The sequence below is a fragment of the Carassius carassius genome, chromosome 37 (assembly GCF_963082965.1).
Source record: "Carassius carassius chromosome 37, fCarCar2.1, whole genome shotgun sequence".
NCBI classification, from domain to species: domain Eukaryota; kingdom Metazoa; phylum Chordata; class Actinopteri; order Cypriniformes; family Cyprinidae; genus Carassius; species Carassius carassius.
Genome location: NC_081791.1, coordinates 19,630,648 through 19,652,449, shown reverse-complemented (window position 1 = coordinate 19,652,449; position 21,802 = coordinate 19,630,648). Strand labels below are relative to the sequence as shown.

General features: G+C 39.0%; 1 protein-coding gene across 3 annotated transcripts in view; it reads right to left on the bottom strand.

The window, feature by feature from the left end:
- Positions 1–8,265: 8,265 nt before the first annotated feature.
- The window catches only part of LOC132118300 (peroxisomal membrane protein PEX14-like), a 70,432-nt gene continuing 56,895 nt past the window's right edge, over positions 8,266–21,802 (bottom strand). For all 3 annotated transcript variants that reach the window (XM_059528049.1, XM_059528050.1, XM_059528051.1), the window contains 3 exons: positions 18,642–18,739; positions 12,507–12,598; positions 8,266–11,332 (listed from right to left, as the gene is read on the bottom strand). In XM_059528049.1, coding sequence (XP_059384032.1) covers positions 10,873–11,332; positions 12,507–12,598; positions 18,642–18,739 — 650 coding nt within the window. In that variant the 3' untranslated portion in view covers positions 8,266–10,872. The remainder of the gene's footprint in view (positions 11,333–12,506; positions 12,599–18,641; positions 18,740–21,802) is intronic.

Sequence of the window (21,802 nt, the reverse complement as noted above, 5' to 3'; positions counted from 1 at the left end):
TTAAATAACACTGTTTTACCCGAGTTTGGCACTCGGGCTAGGTTAGATTACACGCAGTTTGCTTAAAGGCTGAGCAGCCATCTCTGGAGCACTGGGGAGATTTTTCAGCTCTTTATGACTCCGTCCAGAAAGAGAGTACTGGGAGCAACAAGGCATTACTCTCGCACGCGCGCACGCCAGCGAGGGCCATTTACTTACCAACTAAGGAGATCCTTGAGTGCTAAGCTGTAAATTTGGTTAATTTAGCACGATTCCACAGAGAATTGGTCGGTTTTCTTGTGGGGGAAAGCCCAGCAGGCTCGCTGCGAATGAGCAGAGATGGTTGATGTGGTCCTTAGCGCCTTGATGACGGCAGGAACACGCGGTTGACAGCGCGCGCCGGAGCCATAAAACAGAGCTGCCACGCAGGGGCACAATGCGCGGCAATATGAATATTGCTCAAACTTAATGCAATTAGCTTGTATTGAAGAAAGATGAAAATGTTAAATACTTAGAGAAAATGGTGTATACAGATGGAGACGTGGCCCTATGAAATCACACGTCCAGCCAGGCAATCAACGCTGAAAAACATCACGCAAATGCAAGCGATAAATCGCGGTGTTTCACATTGTCACAGTGTGTGCGCACTGCTTCTTGTGATTGGGAGCACCTGCACACAGTGCAGCGTGCATATATAGCCTATTAAGGATACAAACCAGACCATTTTCAAATTGAACCTTATTGAATGAAAGAAGAGAGGGAGGGAGAAATAAAAGCCAGCTACCAATTTCGTCCATTTAACTGACTCTTAAATCAGACTTGATTGAAAGGGAACAAAGAGAATTAGAAAAAGCAGCTCTTTTGATGAACCACACAGGATATGATGACATTTAGCAGCTCTCCACAGTTCTGCTCTGACACTAAAGCCACCAGCAATGCATGTTTTCATGATGGCCATAAGGACATGACAGAATCTCCCAGTGCATCCTTGTGAACTGGGTCAAGGTAAATAAGAGCTTTTAAAATGCCTTGTTTGGTGCAGCAGCTGCAGCCTTTATGAAAAGAAACGTGAAAACAGGTGGGACGGGGCTTGTGCTAATCTTTTGCATTATGGTGATGGTTGATAACACACTGGTCTTCTCACTCCACACACTTAAAATACTGTCATTCAATACCCGATACATCAGCAATGTGATATTTGCAGAATGGAAGAGGTGAAGATTGGAAAGATTGTGCTGATACTAATAATAAAGTGCTTGAAGTGGGAAAAATGTTTATATATAGCGTATATATAATTTAAAGATACATTTATTAAAGTAAATAAATTAATATGATAGAAATAATATTTGTATAAATATATAATTATTTACATATAATAAAATTAGGTAAACACATTTACTTTGGCAGTAAAATGAACATACTAAGAGGGAAAAATACATATTCGGGCAAATATCATAACGCAATTTCTACATTTAAAAAAATACACAATTTCTAACAGCTCTAATATATCACCCCCTACTTACCGGTGGAGAAAAAAAGTCTGTTATGACATTATTATTATTATTTTTTAAACAATGTTTTAAAACATAATGATTTAAATATGTTATAAAAATTATAATTTATTAAAATAAGTTAATATATTAAGTATAATAGTTGTACAAAATAGATATTTTAAAATGTCTGTGTTCATGACATGAAAACTTTTAAAGAAGTGTAAGAATTTGTGGCAGATAGTTGAAAGTGACATGACATAGAGCCAAGTATTGTGACCCATACTCAGAATCCGTGCTCTGCATTTAACCCATCCAAAGTGCACACACACACAGCAGTGAACACACACACACACACACTGTGAACACACACCCGGAGCAGTGGGCAGCTATTTATGCTGCGGCACTCGGGGAGCAGATGGGGGTTCGGTGCCTTGCTCAAGGGCACCTCAGTTGTGGTATTGCCGGCCCAAGACTCGAACGGACGACCTTAGGGTTAGGAGTCAAACTCTCTAACCATTAGGCCACGACTTCCCCAAAAGTAAAGTAATGTTTACATTTACGGTTGATGCACCCTCTTGTAAAACTATCTTCTGAACGACACTTAAGCTCCAGTGAAGTGTGAGGTTAAACATGTCAGTCAGAAGCAGCCTTTATATCTGAATGGACGGTTTTGGCTAATTTAAAATATGCACCAAATCTAATTCTGATAGTAAAAACACTGGCTTGTGAGACTAACAGTCTTTGACATGTTTCCAGCAACAAGTAATTTGTCTGCGCACACTAAACATGAAACTGCTGAGCTACGCCACGTTATCACAGCCAATCAGAAGGTATTTGATGTTTAATGTACAGTTATGTGATTGCACGTCTTTTGACTAATGAGATTTTGTGGTGGGCGGAGCTACCAAGAATGATGTAAATCGTGCCGCATGTGGTTAGAACACTGCAACATATCACTTTTGGTGCATCTTAGTCCAAACAAAATCCACATTCGAGGGTCGTGAAATCTATACAAAGCAGCATTTGTGAAATCATATCGGGTCTCTTAATGGCTTTATTGTTTCTAACAACATTTTAGCATGGTTTCAAAGCACACAGCATTTTATGCAAGCAGCACATTTCTAAACAGTCTTTAATAAACACGTTAATGACAGAGCAACCCTCCAGCTGTACAAGAGACTTTGTTATTTCTCCAGGCATCAGACATCTTACTTATTCCACAGTCATTAAGAGCTGTGCTCCAGGATATAGCAGAGCTGGTGTAATTACACAGGTACCGTGATGAGGAAGTTAGCAGTGGTATTCATCGTCTTAATTAAGGCATAAACTCTCTGCTCTAAGCTAAAAGCAACTCTGTTGGTTTAGGCGCCGAGTTATAGCAGAAGATGGGAGCATGTCACTGTCACCCAGCACATCCTCCCAGGGTTGTAATCCGCATTTGCATGTGGAAAGTAAACCACTGAGAAAGACTGCAATAGGGAAGGACGAGCCAATCCTATCGGAGAGTCAGGTCGAGCTTTGCTTTCGCTTCCTCCTCAGAGCCTCCGGCGACTTTCAGGTGCCGCGCATGCGATTTGTCTAATTTGCAAGCCTTGGCGAGGGCTGCACCTGTTGCCCCGTCACCGCCTGCAGTCCCAAATCTTCACCAAGCGACAAGCACCCCTAGATAATCCATTCTACCCACTATAACTCGGATGCTCTCCCTGGTCCGTGTAGGACAAGGGCATTTTTCTCCGGTGGCACACTCATATCCGCCATGCCGCTGATGGCTCATTACAGGCCAATTCATAAATATTGTCTCCAGTATTACCACTTCCAGGGGCTCTCAGCTCCCTGGAGATTTATTCTTCTCTTTTACAGCATGCTATTGTTTTCTTCCCTCTTTCTGTTTTTCACACCCCACCCTCTGTTCTTCCAAACCTCCTCTGCAAGACGTGACACCGTTTTGACCACCAGAGCCACAGTGCTTGCCACATGAGGATGACGGCGGTGGGTATTTGTTCCATTTAGAGTTGAAACAGGGCCAGCGGAACATCAAGTGACAGCAGCCACACAGCAAGGCGAAATGCAATCCTGCTCGATTGAACAATCATATAAGTGATGACAAAGTGCTTTATGACTATGCAGGGTTTGTTGCACTAGGGTTTAGCACACTAAGGTCTTAAGCAGGCCTTCTCATGCGACCTTGGCCCATTTTCACCTAAACTCCAGCTCCCAGAAGAGCAGTATATATACCGATTTCTATTATACTAATATATATATATATATATATATATATATATATATATATATGTGTGTGTGTGTGTGTGTGTGTGTGTGTGTGTGTGTTTTTAATATTGAGGCACAAACTGTAAGGAAGTCACTCGATACAAGTTGGAAGTGGCAAAAAACTCCCAACGCTATGAAGATGAAAAAAGCAAATGTGAGACAATACATAATAAATAAATAAAACTTCACTGAGGAACTGTGTTTCGGTCACAGCATGACCTTCTCTTGCCAGGTGCAAGAGTGAATTCGGCATGTTGAGATTTGCAGTTTTCACTAGTCATATACACTTTGGTATAAATCACACGAGCAATACAAATATTTTTAAATCACATATATTAGGTGACAAAACCATGTGTTTTTTTTTTTTTTAATATAAGATCACTCTTGCACCTGGCATTGTAATGTGGATGCTGCACACTGGTGGTGGTTGAGGAGAGACCCCCCATGTGATTGTAAAGCACTTTGGGTGTACAACAATACACAAAGCGCTATATAAATGCATCCATCCATCCATTGTAATGAGGTAAGGTCATCTTATGACTGAAACACTTGCTGTTCTTAAGTAAAACTTTAATTCCATGGAATATTGTGGCGCATACACTTTTTGGGCTTTATCATGCATTGTGATTTTTTTTGTTATTTTCCTTATAGTTGACTCTAAAGTTTGACATCATGATTTTAAAAGCCAAATTAACCTTGTTACTTAAAGTATAGATAAGAGGGCTTCCAAAGTGTGTGCCCAAGGCTCTCCCAGCACAATGATAGAAACCAGATTCTGTGTTTTGAAGGCTGAAGCGCAACATTGCACGCAGCTGACTCCATCAGCATAGAGCGCGAGTGTCCCGTGGTGCGTGCTACCATCTGTCCATCAGCAGATTCCCTTTGAGTGTAGGATACCCAGTGCTGTTCCAGAGGTCTGGACCCACATTAGCACAACATCAAACAGGCTCCCTCCTACACATGCAGCACTGCATGCGCTCCTGCTTATCTTATCTGAGACGGAAGGAGGAAGTCACCCCTCTGGTCCATCCCTGTAGAATTAGGCTTGACCTTTCTCATGCAAAGCTGAGAGAACTTGGAGAGGTTTTCTGCCCCGGCGACTGGGATTGTGTCCAGGGATACTGCTTTAATGGGGCACCTGCTGTGCTATTGTTAAAAATAAAGATAGGTATGACTGGCATCGGCTGATATCTTTAAAATGGAATGTGTTCTAATTCCATTTTTATGACAGCACTGTAGTGATGAAAGTTATGTTTAAGGGTGTTAAAAGTGTTCCTTTAGTTTTACTAGTAGCACATATAGCACAAAGTACTTTCAAACCATGGTTTCCAAAACCAGGGTTCACAACCCCCTAGTGCTCCATGATGAAATTACAAAGAAACTGAGATTAAATTGCATTATAAAAAATAAATAAATAATGATATACATATAATTCTACACACTTGTACAGTATACAGCATGCTAATGTGTCACACACACACACACACACACACACACACACACACACACACACACACACACACACACACACACACACACACACACATATATATATATATATATATATATATATATATATATATATATATATAAGTAGTCAACATCTGAAGTGGTTCAAAATGGTTCTTCAAAGTTGTCCTGGGACAAGACACATTTTGGTTTTAGGACAACTTTGATTAAATGTTTTGATCCACTTAAAATGTTGACTACTGTTGGTTGGGGGTTCGATTCCCCAGGAACACATGATAGGTAACATTTGATAGCCTGAATGCACTGTAAGTCGCTTCAGACTTACACACTTATATACATATGTATGTGTGTGTGTGTATATATATATATATATATATATATATATATATATATATATATATATATATATATATACACACACATCCATTTTGTGAGGTGCCAAACAATAAGTAATTTTATACAAATCTATTCAATTATATAGGTGTAAATCTGAATATGTAGCTACTTTATAAGCCTGATCATATAATGTAAATTGTGAATATATAAAAGTAAATCTGAATATGTCCTCCTGACTACCAGCTATGGAGGACATTATGTTTTAGCGATTTCTTTGAGTCGTTACGATCAGTTTTAAGTCTGGATGTCCTGTGCTGTCACATTCAGGTCTTTTCAGAGATACCAAATCATTGGATGTTTCACCATGATCACTCCCTCTCCTTGGTCTTTAAATATGGCTGACATTAATTTAGTAATCAAGTGTGATACCCTTATGGAAATATGATAATAATTTGTAATTATCTTTTAAATCTTACTAACCTTTAAATAGTTTGTCATAAATCAACATCTCGGAAAAAATTTTATGTGGCTTGGAGTCAAAATATGACATTTTGATATGAAACAAGACATCGATTTCATACATGTCGACTGTAGAGGACAACAGGACTTAAAGCATGTTTATTACATACTTTGGGAGACAAAACAAATTAATAGAGAAAAAAAATATACATATATTAAATATATGATATTTTGGCCATGACTGTATTTATATTCATATAATTGATATTATATATAAATTTTATATGAACTTATCAAAAAAATTATATACACACACACACACATCCAAAGCACACCAATGGAAAACAACTATCACACGGCATGCGAGTGCTAAATAAAGTTCTCTTTCATAAACTGTCAAATACACAGAAGTTTATGTCAAAAAAAAAAGAAGAAAAGAAAACAACATTCGGTTAGGTCTGTGAATGTAAACAGCTGGGAAAGAAATCTCCTGTTTGTATTAGATCTGTGTGGCAGCAGTGTAAATAAATCAATAAATCCACTGCACTGCTTTCACCATGGCATTAAAACTGGTACACTATTGTCGCTTGTGAAAACACAATGGTGGTGCCGTGGGTGGGAACTTGCAGATTAAGGAGCAGTCATATTATAATAACATCCCCTTTCTATGTCACAGGGGGAGCAAAATCTAAAGCATTTGTTTTGTTTTTGTTTTTTGCAGAGAAAGGCTTACCAAGAAAAAAAAAATGACTGGGTAAACTTTTTCTTGACTTTTTCAGGTTTCCTGGGTTGGTAGATGCACCAGGGACCCGTTTATAACACTTAAGCATGGAAAAAGTCAGATTTTCATGATGTCACCTTTAAAATTTCTTTAATTCTAATTAATTTTCAGTTGTGAACCCATTTATAATGTTATTATAAAATTATTTATTAATAATTTGTACTTATGTAAACTGAAATGCATAATTAAGTTTAACTAATAGTTATGAAGCACTATTTTGAAATGCATCATTTTAAATTTCAAAGAAGTGGTTGCTTGATCTCTTCATGTTTTTTCTCTCAAATGGCTCTGTAAGCTATGGATGGCAAAAGACAATCCAGATTGGGACTTGAGGTGATGTGGCCTCACCTATTGCAATTCCTCCATGAGCACCCCGGGCTGCGAGCGCAGGCTGTGTTCACTGAACCTCCTGGAGCAGGAAGGGCTAACAACCCTTGCATTGATCCAAGGAGACACTCAGCCCTCTAACCTGCTGAGTGCTCAGTTCAGGAGAACAATGGAGTTCAGCACACATCAATACAGCAGCAGCCTATTGAGCGCACTCCGTTTAGTAAAGCCGACTGATGAGGTTGACGCTCCAGAGAACCTTCAGTGTCTGTTAAATAAACCCTTTCTTTCCATCGCTCTGAAAGGACATAAAGACTTCAGCCTCCTTGTGTTCCCTGCTCTAGCTTTCCAGCATCTTAACCTGTTACTATGAGTCACGTTGGGTCTTAATGACTGGTAAGCCTCACCTATAGTACCACTCCAAAGAGTTGGAGATTGGGATGGAAGAGGCTTTCTGGGCAGGAACGCACTGCTTGTCCCATAAGACACTAAATGATGTACAAGTGCATTTATTACAGCAGCCCCTATAAATCTGAGCCTGGCCTGAACTCCGGGGAGAGGTTAATGGATTACAAAGGGATGCGGTATCGAACCTTTGAGAAGTTTATACACCACATCAATATGTGCAAGGCTATTGATCATTTAGACCTTGACAGACAAATTAAATTCATAAACTTGATAATGCACTGGAATATTTGTATTGCTTACTACAGTGGAATGGGGCCTTTTTTACATTTTTAAACAGTGCTGCTTTAGGATCAAGGTTTATCGACTGAAATTCATTTAATAGAGTCCACTGAAAATGCCAAGAAGAATGCTGATCTACTGTGAAATTTAGAGTCAGATCAAATACATAGTTATGCAGACTTTACACACAGTTTATTTAAGGCTGGTTACCATCTCATTTAATGTGCAAATTATATTAAAAAAAGTAAATAATTTACATTTAATAATTATTTGTACTTGTGTAAACAACTGCCTAATTTAAATTTAATTTATATTTCTAATCATTTATTTTGGAACAGAACCAAAATAAATGCATGTATTATATATGAATAATTTACACCAATGAATAAATGATTAATTAATACTATGACTCCTTTCTTATATACTTCCTGATCAAATAAAAAAATCAACAGAAAATAAAGGAAATTTGCGCTAAATCAAATTTATTACAATTATGTACATTCATCTTTCATACCAAAATTTTTCAGAGACAAATACCGGCAGGGTGTCAACAACAACAACATCAACAGAGCCCACATACAGCAACAATGTGCAGTTTGTACAAACTGTTACAGACCTTTGACGTAAGCTTACTTATAAAACCTATCAAGCGGACACACACAGCTCACGCAAATGAGAACGAATGCTTAAATCACTAAACTGAGTTTCTGAAATTGAGCAGCAGGATGTATTCTTAACAAAACTGTCAGAAAAACAGTTCGAGATGAGTGTGCAACATTAAAGAGATAAAGGCAATCAGTAACCCTCATAGCAATGATTGGCAAAAATTAGCATACTATGTTGTTTAAAGGCCTCTGTCGCCACACTGCTAGAAACAACCTGCCAGTTGCAGGAACTCCTGAATGTGGTTTTAAGCAAAACTGATACATGCACACACACTTACACTGAAGCTCTGTCTCATTCTGATGGTCTTCCTTCCTTCCTCTCACTTAAAAAGCTAACTTTCGGTAACTCTGCATTGACACTTCTGACACCAAAAACTGTCTTTTACTTTCAAGATTAAACAGACTTTACTGATTCCTTTAAAAGGATAGTTCACCAAAAAAAAAACCCCGTTATTTTCAATTTCATGTCATTACAAACAGCCTTTTTTATGGGACAAACAGTGTTAGGTCTTGAATAGTGTTTGTGTACAAGTTAATAGAGACCAGTTGAGCTCCAAAAAAAGACAAAAACACTTTTTCTGATCAGTTCTTGAACTGTTAACTTGAGAACCAGAAGAACCAGATCAGTCAAATTTTGCGAATTAAATGTGTAGAGTGATTTGTGAACCAGATCAACGGGTTAATCAAAAACCATTCATCAATTGGACTGATCTGGTTTTTAATGGTGTTTCTGGGGATATTTTTGGAGTTTTAACAGACATGGTTGCTATGAACTGTTGATCTATAGTAAGGAGAAGTGTGATTTTTTTCAAAATGCATCATTTTGTTCCACAAAAAAAAAAAAAAAAAAAAGGTTTCAGTAAATCACATTTGTTGTGGTTTGGGTTGAACTATTCCTCTAAAGTTCACTTCACATTTGGATTTTTAGCTTTACAAATCTTCACCCAAGTTTTAGAAAAAAAAAAAGTGAACTCACGGTTACTCTTGACATAGTATCATATGAAAATATGCTATTCTTGTGTGGGTTAGTGTTAAGCCATTCCTAATCTAGGAAGTAAGCAGACATACACACATGACTCTTTCATTGTGCAGTCCCAGACCCACAATTCACCTGGCTGCACTGTAATCCGGTTACTCTGAAGATCATTTGTTAAAAGTGAAAATGTCACAATGGATCTGACACTTTTGTTCTCACTCCAGGATCTCTCTGGCTTTGTTTCTCCTCAGCTGGTGAGTGAGTAATTTCATTAGTTAAATATTCATACGTTACTCTCCATTTGCATCACGGGAATTTTTTTTTTCGTCTTCTTTTTTAATCCTCTCAGGACTTTCTGAGAGAAAAGCCCCCAAAGAGAAAAGCACAACTGTCAGCACCTCCGCTGAAGCATCCATTGTTTTACACGGTTTAATTACAAAACCCCAGCACCGTTTCATGTTAAGATTATTCACTGCAGGAGGCCTATATAATTTGGACTGGAGGGTTTGTCATGTAATATAATACAATATAACAGGCTTTCAGTATTAGATTTCCGATTTTAGCCTCCTTGACATTTCAAGCCGCATGAACTAATACATCTGTTATTTGTCGATCATTTGATTATTAACATACTTCATAAACCAAATCAGCTACCCTGCTGGAGACTTGAGAGAAACGACAGAGACAAACACATTTCTCTTTCGCCTCATTGTCTGCATTCTCATACTCGTTTTCGCTCTCTCTCTCTCTCTTCCTTTCTCCCACAGGAATCTCAAATCCACCATCACTCTAAACACAAAATACAAGGCCTCGGTATTACACAGACTGCTGAATCCTGGTGTACTACACGTCTGAAGGAGAACTGGTTCACTACGACAGATTACAAGGTCTGATCCAAAACCAGTGTTTACTGCTGAACAAACCAAAAGATATGGTGTTGAAACAGATCTCAGATCACAACGAAATTCTGTGGGGCCTCTGATTTGTCTATAGTCTTTACACCACAATTGATGACATTTGTATTGACTATTGAAGTGCTATGGTACACTTAAACAGGCATTTTTTGGAGTACTACAGTCTCTAGTAAAACAGCTAGCTAGCATTTAGGGGAAATGTATGGACTGCAAAACATAAAATTCATAATTCTCTTGTCTTCTTTCCAGAAATTTCAGTTGCTGTGCTTGTTCAGGCATGCAGAAGGGTTTGTGCCTTCAGTCTGGTTTGCACGTTGAAAGTTTGCATGTTGAAAAGTCAAAAGGGTAAAGAACTGCAGTGAAAGGAGCATAATCCACCTCACCTGCTGCTTTCGTACAATGTTAAATGATGCTCACGGTAGCCGTTTTACTGCCACGAGGGTGTGATAGCAGATCTTAAATTAACTCCAAGGAAACCGAGAGAAGCCAATGGACAGATGAAGTTTAGAGTTTCTTTCTAATCGACCTCGCTCTCATTGCTCGCACCCTCTGGACGCCGCAGCTTCTCCACCTGCTCATTTATCTGTCCGTCACCTCCTCTCCTGTCCTCCGTCTGCACGCTCAGGTGGTCTCCCTCATCCGCATGGGTCACGTCGTCATCCTCATCCTGGTCCTCATCATCCTCTTTCTTCTCCTCCTCGCCCTGGACTTCCATACGGACCTGGTCTTTCAGGTCCAGAGGGAGAATGGAGCCCAGGCCCACGTCTCCGTTCAGGCAGTGCGAGCCTGACGGGGTGGCCTGGGAGCTGTTGCCCTCTTTGATGGGGGAGGAGTTGGCTGACTCGTTGCTGACGGGCGAGATGTCGCTACTGCTGTTGTTGTGGTTGATGGAGGGCGGGTTGGACAGCGATCCGGGTTTGAGAGGGATTTGCCAGGATGGGATTTTGGGAACGGAGGGTGAAGCGGGAAACTGTCTCCTGAGAAAAAAGAGGACGTGAATAGAAAATTACAAGCGCTTTCTTCGAACTCTTTGCTGAAATCTCTCACAACAGAGTACACGTTGTGCCTCAGGCTTGTGTCTGCCTAAAATATGCACGAGCGAGTCCAGCTATTGTGCTTTGGGAACACGAGCAGATTTGTCAGTCTGAAAGTACATGAGAGATTATGTCCATATGTACTCCACACCTGGCATCTGATTCAAAACAAAGCATGTCCTCACAACAAAGGTAAAATAAATTCAAAAGCGACTTCAGGGTGGTTTTGTTTGAATACACGAGGCAACAAGTTGAGCAGATGGTGAGCTTGGTTTGTATTTACAGCAAAGATCTCACATCTTGAGAAGGACAACCAGATACAACATTCAGACACTGGAAGAAAAAGGGAATTACAGCTTAAAATGTTTAATGAGAACGAAACGGCAGACAAACGAAAGCTTTTATCTGTGTGAATTTCAGATGTATGAGATTACTTAGATCTTAATTTGCATGACACATACATAATCAAGTAAACATTAATGAAAGTGAGGGAAGATCCATCTTGGGGCATTGAGGGAACCTGTTGGATGCAGCAGGCCTCATTAACCAGTAATGAGCTGGTTCCAGCTATATGCCCCGGTGAAGAGAACGATATGACACATACAGATCAAACCATTTCAGACACATTTATCTGCCAAATCGTCCCAAGGCATACTAATATCAGCTGCCCTAAGTGGGAAACAATGCTCTCCACTCATTTATTTACACAGTGATATTACAAAACATGCATGTTGGAGCATCAACTAAAGGTCTCTTTCAGGATATGAAATGTTAAGTACATGCATCTTATTAGTTTTCAAGCACAAATATGAACGTATCGTAAAATAAAGAAATTCTTAACGGCAGGACATGGCTTTTGGGTGTCAGACCTCATTGTACACAAACAAAAGCAAGGCAGTGCGTGAGGGAAATACTGTTTGTTTAATGTCATACTGTTATGTATCAGAAAATAATAATGTAATTTCTGCAATTTGTGGAAAACCAATTTTAATGTTTAGCAAACTGACAGACTGACACCCAAATACACAAGGTTCTAAATCCTTCAAAGCCACAGTTTGTCCGTCAAATCAAATATGGCATCTATTGTTAGAGATGTATTAAAAAAGTGAAAAGTTACCTGCTGAGAAGAAGACCCTTAAGAGATAAAATCTCAGCCTTGAGTTCACTGATGCTCTGAGACTCCAGCATGCGGTTGGTGGCAGATGAGGCCTGAAGAGACAAAATTACAAATGATCATCACCATCGTTTTGGTTTTGAAAACAAATTTAAAACTCTTATTATTTACCACTATAGGCTTTCCACGCCTCAAACCATTAACCAAGGATCATTCTGAAACCCCTGTAAACATAATCATGGTTATCTTTTAAAATGCTGCTAAACTGACATTTACATTGGCTTTTCTCTACTGTTGTTAACAGTGAAAATCTGGCCCAGAATGTGGAAGCTCTAACACATCAGGCCTTATTCACCAGAACCTGTTATATTGGTATGCAGAGATCTGTTACAGTGTGAATTGTTCTAATTTGATTTGTCAAGAGTCACTCAATGAACACAATAATTTGATGCATTCAAACTGCCAATACAAGACAACAAAGTCTCAATATCAAACCACAACTACACTGACGAGTCCCAGCTACTGTATTTTCTCCACCCAGAAGGTCAGGATCTTTCAAAAAAAGGCCAGGGGAATTAATCATACCATTTTTACATATTTTTCCATATTGCAGACTGCTGATTTGAGCAGGACAGAGGTGTTTGATAAGAGGTCCCTGGCACAACAATGGCAGTATTCATCAAGTCAGGGAGGTTTTTATTAAAAGAAGCCTTATCGCCAACTGCTTGCCATGGGATGAATTGCTGAAGGGAGTGATGGCCAATTGAAGTGGCCAGCAAACATTTGAATAGCAAATGACTTCAAGGGGAAAAAAGGCCCAAAATAATCCATCCATCATTTTTTCCCCCTAAACAGACAGGTGGTTGGTAATGTCAATTTATAAAAAGATACCCTCTTCACACACAAAAAAAGAAAGATTTGTAGCCCCTCTACATTTTAATTTCAGTTCTCTCAAGCCGCTCCTGTATGGCTACACAATAACTCTTTAAACCATCCACAAACAAACATCCCACATCTACCCATAATCCCATTCCAGTTTTTCTGCCCGCTGAGGGGGTACGAGAGCAGGAAGAGGAAGTGAAAAAAGGGCTGGGGGGAAAAGGAAAATAAAAGTGTAATTAAGAACATCGGAGTCACCAGGGGCGGCTAGTTAGAAAGCAGAGACCCCCCTATCGAGAGGAGAGGGATAACTCGGACTCTTCCACATGTAATTAAATCTAAAGTATATTAATTGAATCACATCTGAAAAGGATCGGACTCATTTACAATGAGGGCTGGGGAGGGACTGCGGTTTTGTCTCCTTTCTGCTCCTAAAGCCCTCAGATAAGTGCGCCGTTTTCGAAGAGGCCACATCTGATCCGAGCCGAGCACATTAGGCCTGGTGAAGACACTCTTATTACAGGCCTCACCTCATTATGGCCATCTTAATCCCACACTCCCCACGGCACCCCATATAATAAGGCTGGAATGTACCTCTTGCTCATTTTACCTTTGTAACGGGGAAAAAAAATTAATTGCTTCGGAGGCTTAGCTTACACTTCTCGGACATAAAATCTAAATAATATTTTAACAGAGGCTACAAAGCACCTCTCAGCCGGCGGTGTTTAAAGTTCCGCCATTGCAATTCTTCATTTCGAGAGCCAAACGCACGCACACACATTTAGTGATGACCGTTTAATTGCTGCTAAAGGCCTTTCTCTGCATGTCTTTGACTGTGTGAGCAGCCATCCAGTCAGAGGGGTCAGTGCAGTGTGATCAGGGTCCATCACCCTCTTAAGTGTGAACAAAGCTTTGCTTCAGTCTGGGTAATTATTTAAGGAGGTGGAGCGTACTGTACAAGAGAGGTATATGCACGTACTTACACAGAAACAGCAGTCAGACATGGAATACATTAAAGCAAATGTCTGCAGAACATTTACAACGGATAATATCTTAACAAGGCAAGTTAAGAAACGTCTGAATGCAAATTAAATCACTGCTTCGCTCTCTGATGCTCTTTCCGCCGCTTAATACATGTATATTTATGGTGGAATCAGCTTGAAAATAAATTCCAAGGGAATGTTTTCTGGTGAAAGCACTGGTACGATTTATTTGAGCCTGTTTATTCACTTTCTCAGTGGCAGGGCGTTCTGTGGTGGAAGAGGAAAAAAAAAATCGAAGTGCTCCTAATCTTCCACGAGCAGCCACTAATAAAGACAGCTATCGTTATATTCAAACGGCACAGCAATTAAACTCAACCAGTCAAGATGATAATGCTTTATATATGTGGAGAATGAGGTGCAACATTCTGCCTGTTATTCAGTATTAAATATTATCAAGGAGAACAAAGTGCTTTGGCTAAATAAATAAAAAAGAATTCTTAAATTTAAATCAACTGATACAATACAGTTCAGTGATGGCAAATGAGTGGTAGACAATCTGCCTGAAATTGAAAAAATTCATTCAAAACAGAAATTTTCTGACAAAGCAGTGGGCAAATTTTGGAGCTTAAAAAAAGAAAGGTCAAATAAAGAAAATCACTGAAAATCTCAAAATAATAACGTCATATTTAAGTCCATTCCACAGAGAATTAGCTCAGAAAATCAAAAATTCAAATCATCACAAAAAAAAATATAAAACACTGAAAGTACTCGCACCATATGGATTCTTCAAAATACCTTCAAAATACCCAAATTTTTATTTTGGATGCATTGAATCACGATTAATCAATTTGACAGCACGAAAACAAAAGTCTAATAATTTACATCACCTGACGAATCACTTGAGAATTTTGATTGGTACAAAGACAATGCAACAAAACTTCTTTAGAAGTTCCAACTGACTTCCTTTATCAGTCGAAGACTTTATCAATCACCATTTGAATAACAGCTTCAGGTGTGCATAAGAAAAATTTAGTCAGGTGAGCACTGATGAAATACAAAGTATGCAGCCAATCTACGTACAGAGATGAAAAAGACTATTAAACTATGAGCACAAACATATCCACAGTTTGAGTGATTGCTAAAGAGAAACAGGACCACTGTGCTCATAACAGAATATATTTTATTTGTGTGGCTTTGAAAATATATAGATATGTATAAAAATGTTTACTTAGCAGCTGAGGAAACAGGAGTCACCATGTGTTTCTGGTTAAATACACATTTCCGCTTTAGAAAGTTTAATTGCCAAGCTTGGCGCATTCTGCACAGAGTAAAGAACTCGGAAAAGGCAACTCAGAAAACCGCACAATGAAAACGATACGCAGCCAAAAAGCTTAAACACATGTCCTTCATTTCATGCTCTGGACCTGAAAATAATTTCCCGAATTTCCCATATGGCTCTAGACAACAGGGCCCCGCATCTCTCAAAACAAAATTTAGGATCAGCGCAAAGTACACTGTATGATTTGTTTAATGGGCGTTTTGATGTGAACTATACTTTACACACACTGCTGCTTTCCAGCAGGGCACTCATGACAAATGAAGCTTTTTAATTCAATCTGGAATTTGACAGAGAATTTCAGCCATTTTTACTTGACTTAGGGCAGTTGTTGTGGATGATGACCTAAAGTGTTTTGAACAATAGATCGATGTGGTGGCATTTTTCTGGAACTAGCGGAGGCATGTCTCTTTAACAGCAGAGGTGAACCGGAGATTATTTGGCAAGCCAGTTTATGGATGACAAACTTCAAGAGGGCGACGGAAGGATGCTGGGGGGAGTGGGTGGGGGGAGTGGTGAGTCTGCAATTCTTGCAAACTTCAGAAGGGTGAGAGATTCATATTTTCACTTCAATTTGTTGCAAGGCCAGATGTGTTTGCATATGTTTTCCTACGGGATCCAGATGCTTCAGTAAAACAACCCATGTGCTTAACAAGCTGTGGACATAAAACATGCCCTCAGTTGCAATTCCAAAGCGCTTTTTGGAGCAGTTAAGAGATGATTTATCGCAGTATCGTAAGATACAAAGTACGTAGAGTTTCACATTCTGAGGTTTGGCAATGTGTTTTCAGCAGGCGATTTCCCTCAGATGACTACTCTTTATAGATGATAAGCACATGTCTTTAGAAAGGATTTGAAGACTGTATCATCATGAACATTCTTCTGAAAGATAATGACATCATAATGCATTAAATTAGCATGTGATAAAGACTACAACATCAGTACTGTACACTTTCTGTATTTTTCTGTGCATTATTTATTCTTTTTCTGTTGGCTATCACTGTGGGTTGTGTGGCATAAAGGTTTAAATAATTAAATAAATGAGCTTTTGTTAAAAAAATAAAAAAAAATAAAAAAATTGCTATATATCATTTATTATACATTTACATCTTAAAATATAATTAATACTACTTATTAATATACCATTTTTATTGTTTTGTTTGTTTAAATGTTCTAAATATTTGTTTATATTTTAGATAATTTATCCATTCATTCAGCTTTTTAGTTTCTCAAAAGTAAAAAAACACTGTTTCAATTCAATTCACGATTTTTAATCTATAAAATATACTATATATCCTATATATTTACTACTAATTACTACATAATCTATATATTTAATACTTCAAATAACTAATAAAATATTATTTTTATAAATATATTTGTTTTATAGAGAGAGAGAGAGAGAGAGAGAGAGAGAGAGAGAGAGAGAGAGAGAGAGAGAGAGAGAGAGAGAGAGAGAGAGAGAGAGAGAATTGATTTTATTTGCTAGTGCAAACAAAATGAAACATAGCACATAGAGGACATAATTGATATTTTTAACCCGTAATTTACTTTTTATGCGCTGCCACAGATGACGGGAAATCCCAAGCATTATTTATGAACAATAAAGTTTCCTTCCTCCGTAATTCTTTAATTGACATGCCTCTAAGTTGGAGCTCAGAGAAAATCCTTCTGGTCCTTCTCTTCTAGTTGAAGTATGGGTGGGGGTTAAATGAGGTTTCAGTCCAGATGAAATTAGCAGAAAGCAAATGACAGATACAGGAGAGATCAGGAGGGGGCATCAGCGTGGGTTCACTTCCTCTCCCTGGATGACCTGAACGTTCCGCAGATGGCCGTACATGTTCTTTGTGGAGCTCCCATGACATGCCTTGTCCTGCTGATGCACATTTTTCTCTTCTGAGCGGCATATGAGTTCTGTCACCACTAATATTCACATCAGGGTGAGGCATCAGTCTCAGTGTCACTGAAAAATGCCCTGTGTTGTTTTAAACTCAAAGTGGCCTTGTTTTATAGAGGATGCGCCCCTGAAACAGAGTGCCGCAAAGGGCCTTATGAAAATGCACACTGAGGGCTTTATTTAAACTCAACATATCAACAAAACAAGTGAAGACTATCATTCATAATATCTCTAAGAGAAATGACATTACCAGGGAAGAATGCAACCATTTTAGACAGCCAAATAAAGCCAAATAAAGTTTTTAGTTTTTCTTTTTGCTTCTGTATGCATGTATCTAAGGTATTTCAGAGGATGAATGAAAAATTATGCATTTCTGACCTGTTGATTACGCAGTTTATAAATGGTGCTTACGTAATGTACACAGAATTATTTTATGCAAAAAATAAAAATAATGTTGTCACTATTACTCTCACATGCACCATAAACAATCACATTCATTCCTTACATAAGGTCCGTAATGAAAAGTGTCAAAAATTAAAGGAATGTTCAGATTGTATGATTTGTTTGTTTTCCAGGCACTTCGGTTGAACCAAACCCCAATATGGAAACTTACTGCAACTACAGCACTACTGGACAAATTTTAAAGGGCCAGCTCACCCAAACCAAGTAATGGTGTCATTTAGTCACACTTATTTCGTTCCAAATTTACACCAGTGTAGGCTTTATGTACAACAGGCCTAAAATCGCTATACTTTGCCTTCCGCCACATCTCTCAAATCTCATTTGCACTTATGTTGCAAAAAATGAACAAACCAGGTTTAACATCAATGATGTCAAATAACACAAGTTCTTGTGTCTTACTGACGTCAAACTTGAGGCTATATGCCCTGCTGAATGTTCTTTGAATATAAATTTAAGAGCTGTGGTGAAGGGGAAGATTATCAGTGAACTTAAATTCTGCCTTGTTATTCACATTAAAACTATTGTTTGACTTCATTAGATCCCTCTGTTTACCATTGTGGCAAGTGTTGTGCTGTGATTACCTGCGAGTTAGCCAGCTCTTGTGTCAGCTCCTGTATTTTCATCTGTTGCTGGACCAGCAGCTCCTGCACTGAAGCCAGGGTCATCTGCAACTGAGTGACTGCATCCAAAAACACACAAATGAAGATAAGACTACAACCAAAACAATTACCAGAACTCGAAAAGCAAAGAATCGGCACCTTTAGTCGCGATCCTGTGCTAACCGACATTTGTTCGAAAGCATTAGCGGCGATCAACACGCACTGGTTTTCTCTTTGATTTAGCCTTCAGCTCAATCAGTAATATAAGACACCTCTATTTGTACAAGATTAATCACCTACGTCTGCTCCGATATCAAATCAGGGTCTCTTAACCTCCATTAGCATGGGTTTGAAACGCTGGCTCCATCAAACTCTCCAAACAATCAACAAGATGGAAAAAAAAGCAGCTCATTTGGGAGGCAGGAGGGCTAGACACTACTGTCCTCACTAATCTTACTAAATACAGCTCATTTTCCTCCCTCTCTGAAGATTGAATTATTGTCAGATTGTGCTGGTCCCGAGGATTAGAGAAAGCCCAAGAAAAACAGCCCTAGCAGGGCCAGAGTTGGTGTTATTAATGGGGGTATCATTTCAAATAACCCAGAGCACAAGTTGCTCTCCCCCTGTTTCCAGTCACACATGCATTCCCAAACAATGCATTAAGTTTCCAAACTGATTATGTTACAGAAAACCAATAAACGCCTCTATAAATCATGCTCTGTAAAGTGTTAAATCAACTCTAATTGGATTAACATCAGCAGATATTATTAGCTGCCGACTGTTGGCTCTCCGGCGCACAGTTCCAGGGCTCTCCTTTCATAGAAACAGCCTTTCCACTTTCTGTTTAAGAGCAGTTACATGTTTCTTTCTCTCGCAGCCTTTGTCTGTCTCATTAGGTGCCTACTTACAGAATAACAGATGCTGAACAGTTTTCCCTAGCTGAATAACAATGATGATTCAAACTCGTCCTTTCAGATGACTGTATTAATATTAACGAGAGATCTGACATCCGATGTAATAACTTTCTCCAAAACATATTTTAAGAAACAGTTAACTGAAAGAATTGCATTTTGCCATCCTTTACCCTCATGTTGTTCCAAACTAGTATGCTTTTTCTATTTCACAAAGGGAACTATTCCACAGAATGCACATTCAAGCCTGCGTGTGTGCTTCAGTTTTCATTTCAGTCCAACTACTACTAATTATAGATCTGAGTTGATATGTGATCATGGATGCATTGAACATCACATTTAAAGTTTTCAAATATTCTGTAGAAGCACATGGTTAGAGATTACATTAAGCCATGGTGCTCAAATGGGCGACGCAGGTTTGAACTCATCATTCTATCCTTTTCTATCCTATCCTAGAACTATGAATAAAACCACTAAAAAGTCTAAAATGAAGCTTAAATAAGTTCTAAGCAGGAATGCCACCACAGCTTATGTGGATAGCAATTCCTACAATATTACAGAGAATGGGCAGCAACTGCACCAGACCTCTAAACCCACAAACACTCGCTTCATACTCGAAACACAAGAAATAATGCCTCCATTTAGTGTGTCTCGGGTTTCCACAAACGTTCTCTTTGGAGGAAACAATTGGCCGAATTTGAGATCCTGCAAGTGGCTTCGCAGCTGCTGTGAGGAGGCAGACAGTGTGTATAGCGTAAATTATTCAGTAAATCCCTCAATATAATGTACACTGCATATGTCCGGGCCTGTCTGAGCCTTTATTGGCCAGCTGGTCACCAATATGCTCTCCACAGACAAAGAGACCAAGCAGCTAGCGCAATTCCATTACAGCCGACACGAGTGTGAGCGCGCACGCGCGTGCGACGGAATGCTTCCAAGACCTGTTCATTAATTGCGTGTGGAAAGTTGTTGGGAAATCATAATGGGAGTCAAGGCCTACACTCAAAGGCTGCAGGAGTAATGGAGCCACATTCAAAGGAATACATCATTCCAACGCACTTGGCACTAGAGAAATACACGAACTTTAACAAAGGAGTGCGGGCAATTGGCAAGAGCGGCAGTCACTTGCTATTACTCACGTTGTGAGAAGAGGGGGAAACTCACTCCGTAATTGCAACCCTCTCCCAAACTGTTAACTGAAACAGTCATTAACTACAATAGCAACTTGGCTACTGCAGCCACAGCAAATTAGATCAGCGGCGTGACTGACTGAGTGACTGGGGGTAGGTACGGCTCTTCCAGGAGAAAACGAGAGAGTGGCGGAGGGAAGGAGAGGGGGGGGGGGGATTGTCAGGAACAAGTGTTTCACAAAGGAAATATGAAAAGCAGCATCAGCCCGGAACAATATAAAGACTCTTATCATCTGAATCTGAATGTGACGCTAAACAAAACAGGAATCCTGCTAAAAACCAAACAAAATGAGGGCCAGACAGGCGGCGTAATACAAAGGAGGGTTTTTTTGCATATATGAACCAAAATGGTTATGAAGAGGCTCATTTGATAATCAGATAAAGCAACCCACATCAAGCTTGCACGCAATGGCTCACAGTCGACTGGTCTTTCAGTCACCCTCCCCAAACCAAAAACTGGGCAACGGGCAATGTAATGCACAGACGCAGTTTACTAAAATCACTCGCCTTGATCCTTTATGCCCCAAATTTGCTTATTTTGATCTCCTGGATAATGAAAACAATACTATATGCATATCAGAAGACTATGCTGAGATCACAAATCCATGCATAAATCCAGATCATTTCCATTGTTTTATGAGGCAAATGTTAATATGGTGAAATGGAAAGCATACTCTGACAAAGTTTACTTCATAAATAACAAGACGTCTTTTGTCTATTATATATCACGAGTGCTTGCTTTGCATGTACTGTTTCACCTTTATAGACTGTGTGCTCTACATCAACAATTTTCAGTTTGCCTAGACTGAAAACAACAAATACCTACAAGTTTTTGTAGAAGAAAAATGTTAGGCAGCTGGGGGAGGTATTTTTTAACAGTATTGAAAACCCTTTTACTCATTACATTCAATTTAGACAAAGTTTACAAGTGAAAATAAAATGTAATAATATGTAAAATGATCATATGTAATATGAGTCCATTTACTGTGGCACTAAACAATGGCGGAGAAAACATTGCTTTATAGAAATAAAATAAAACAAA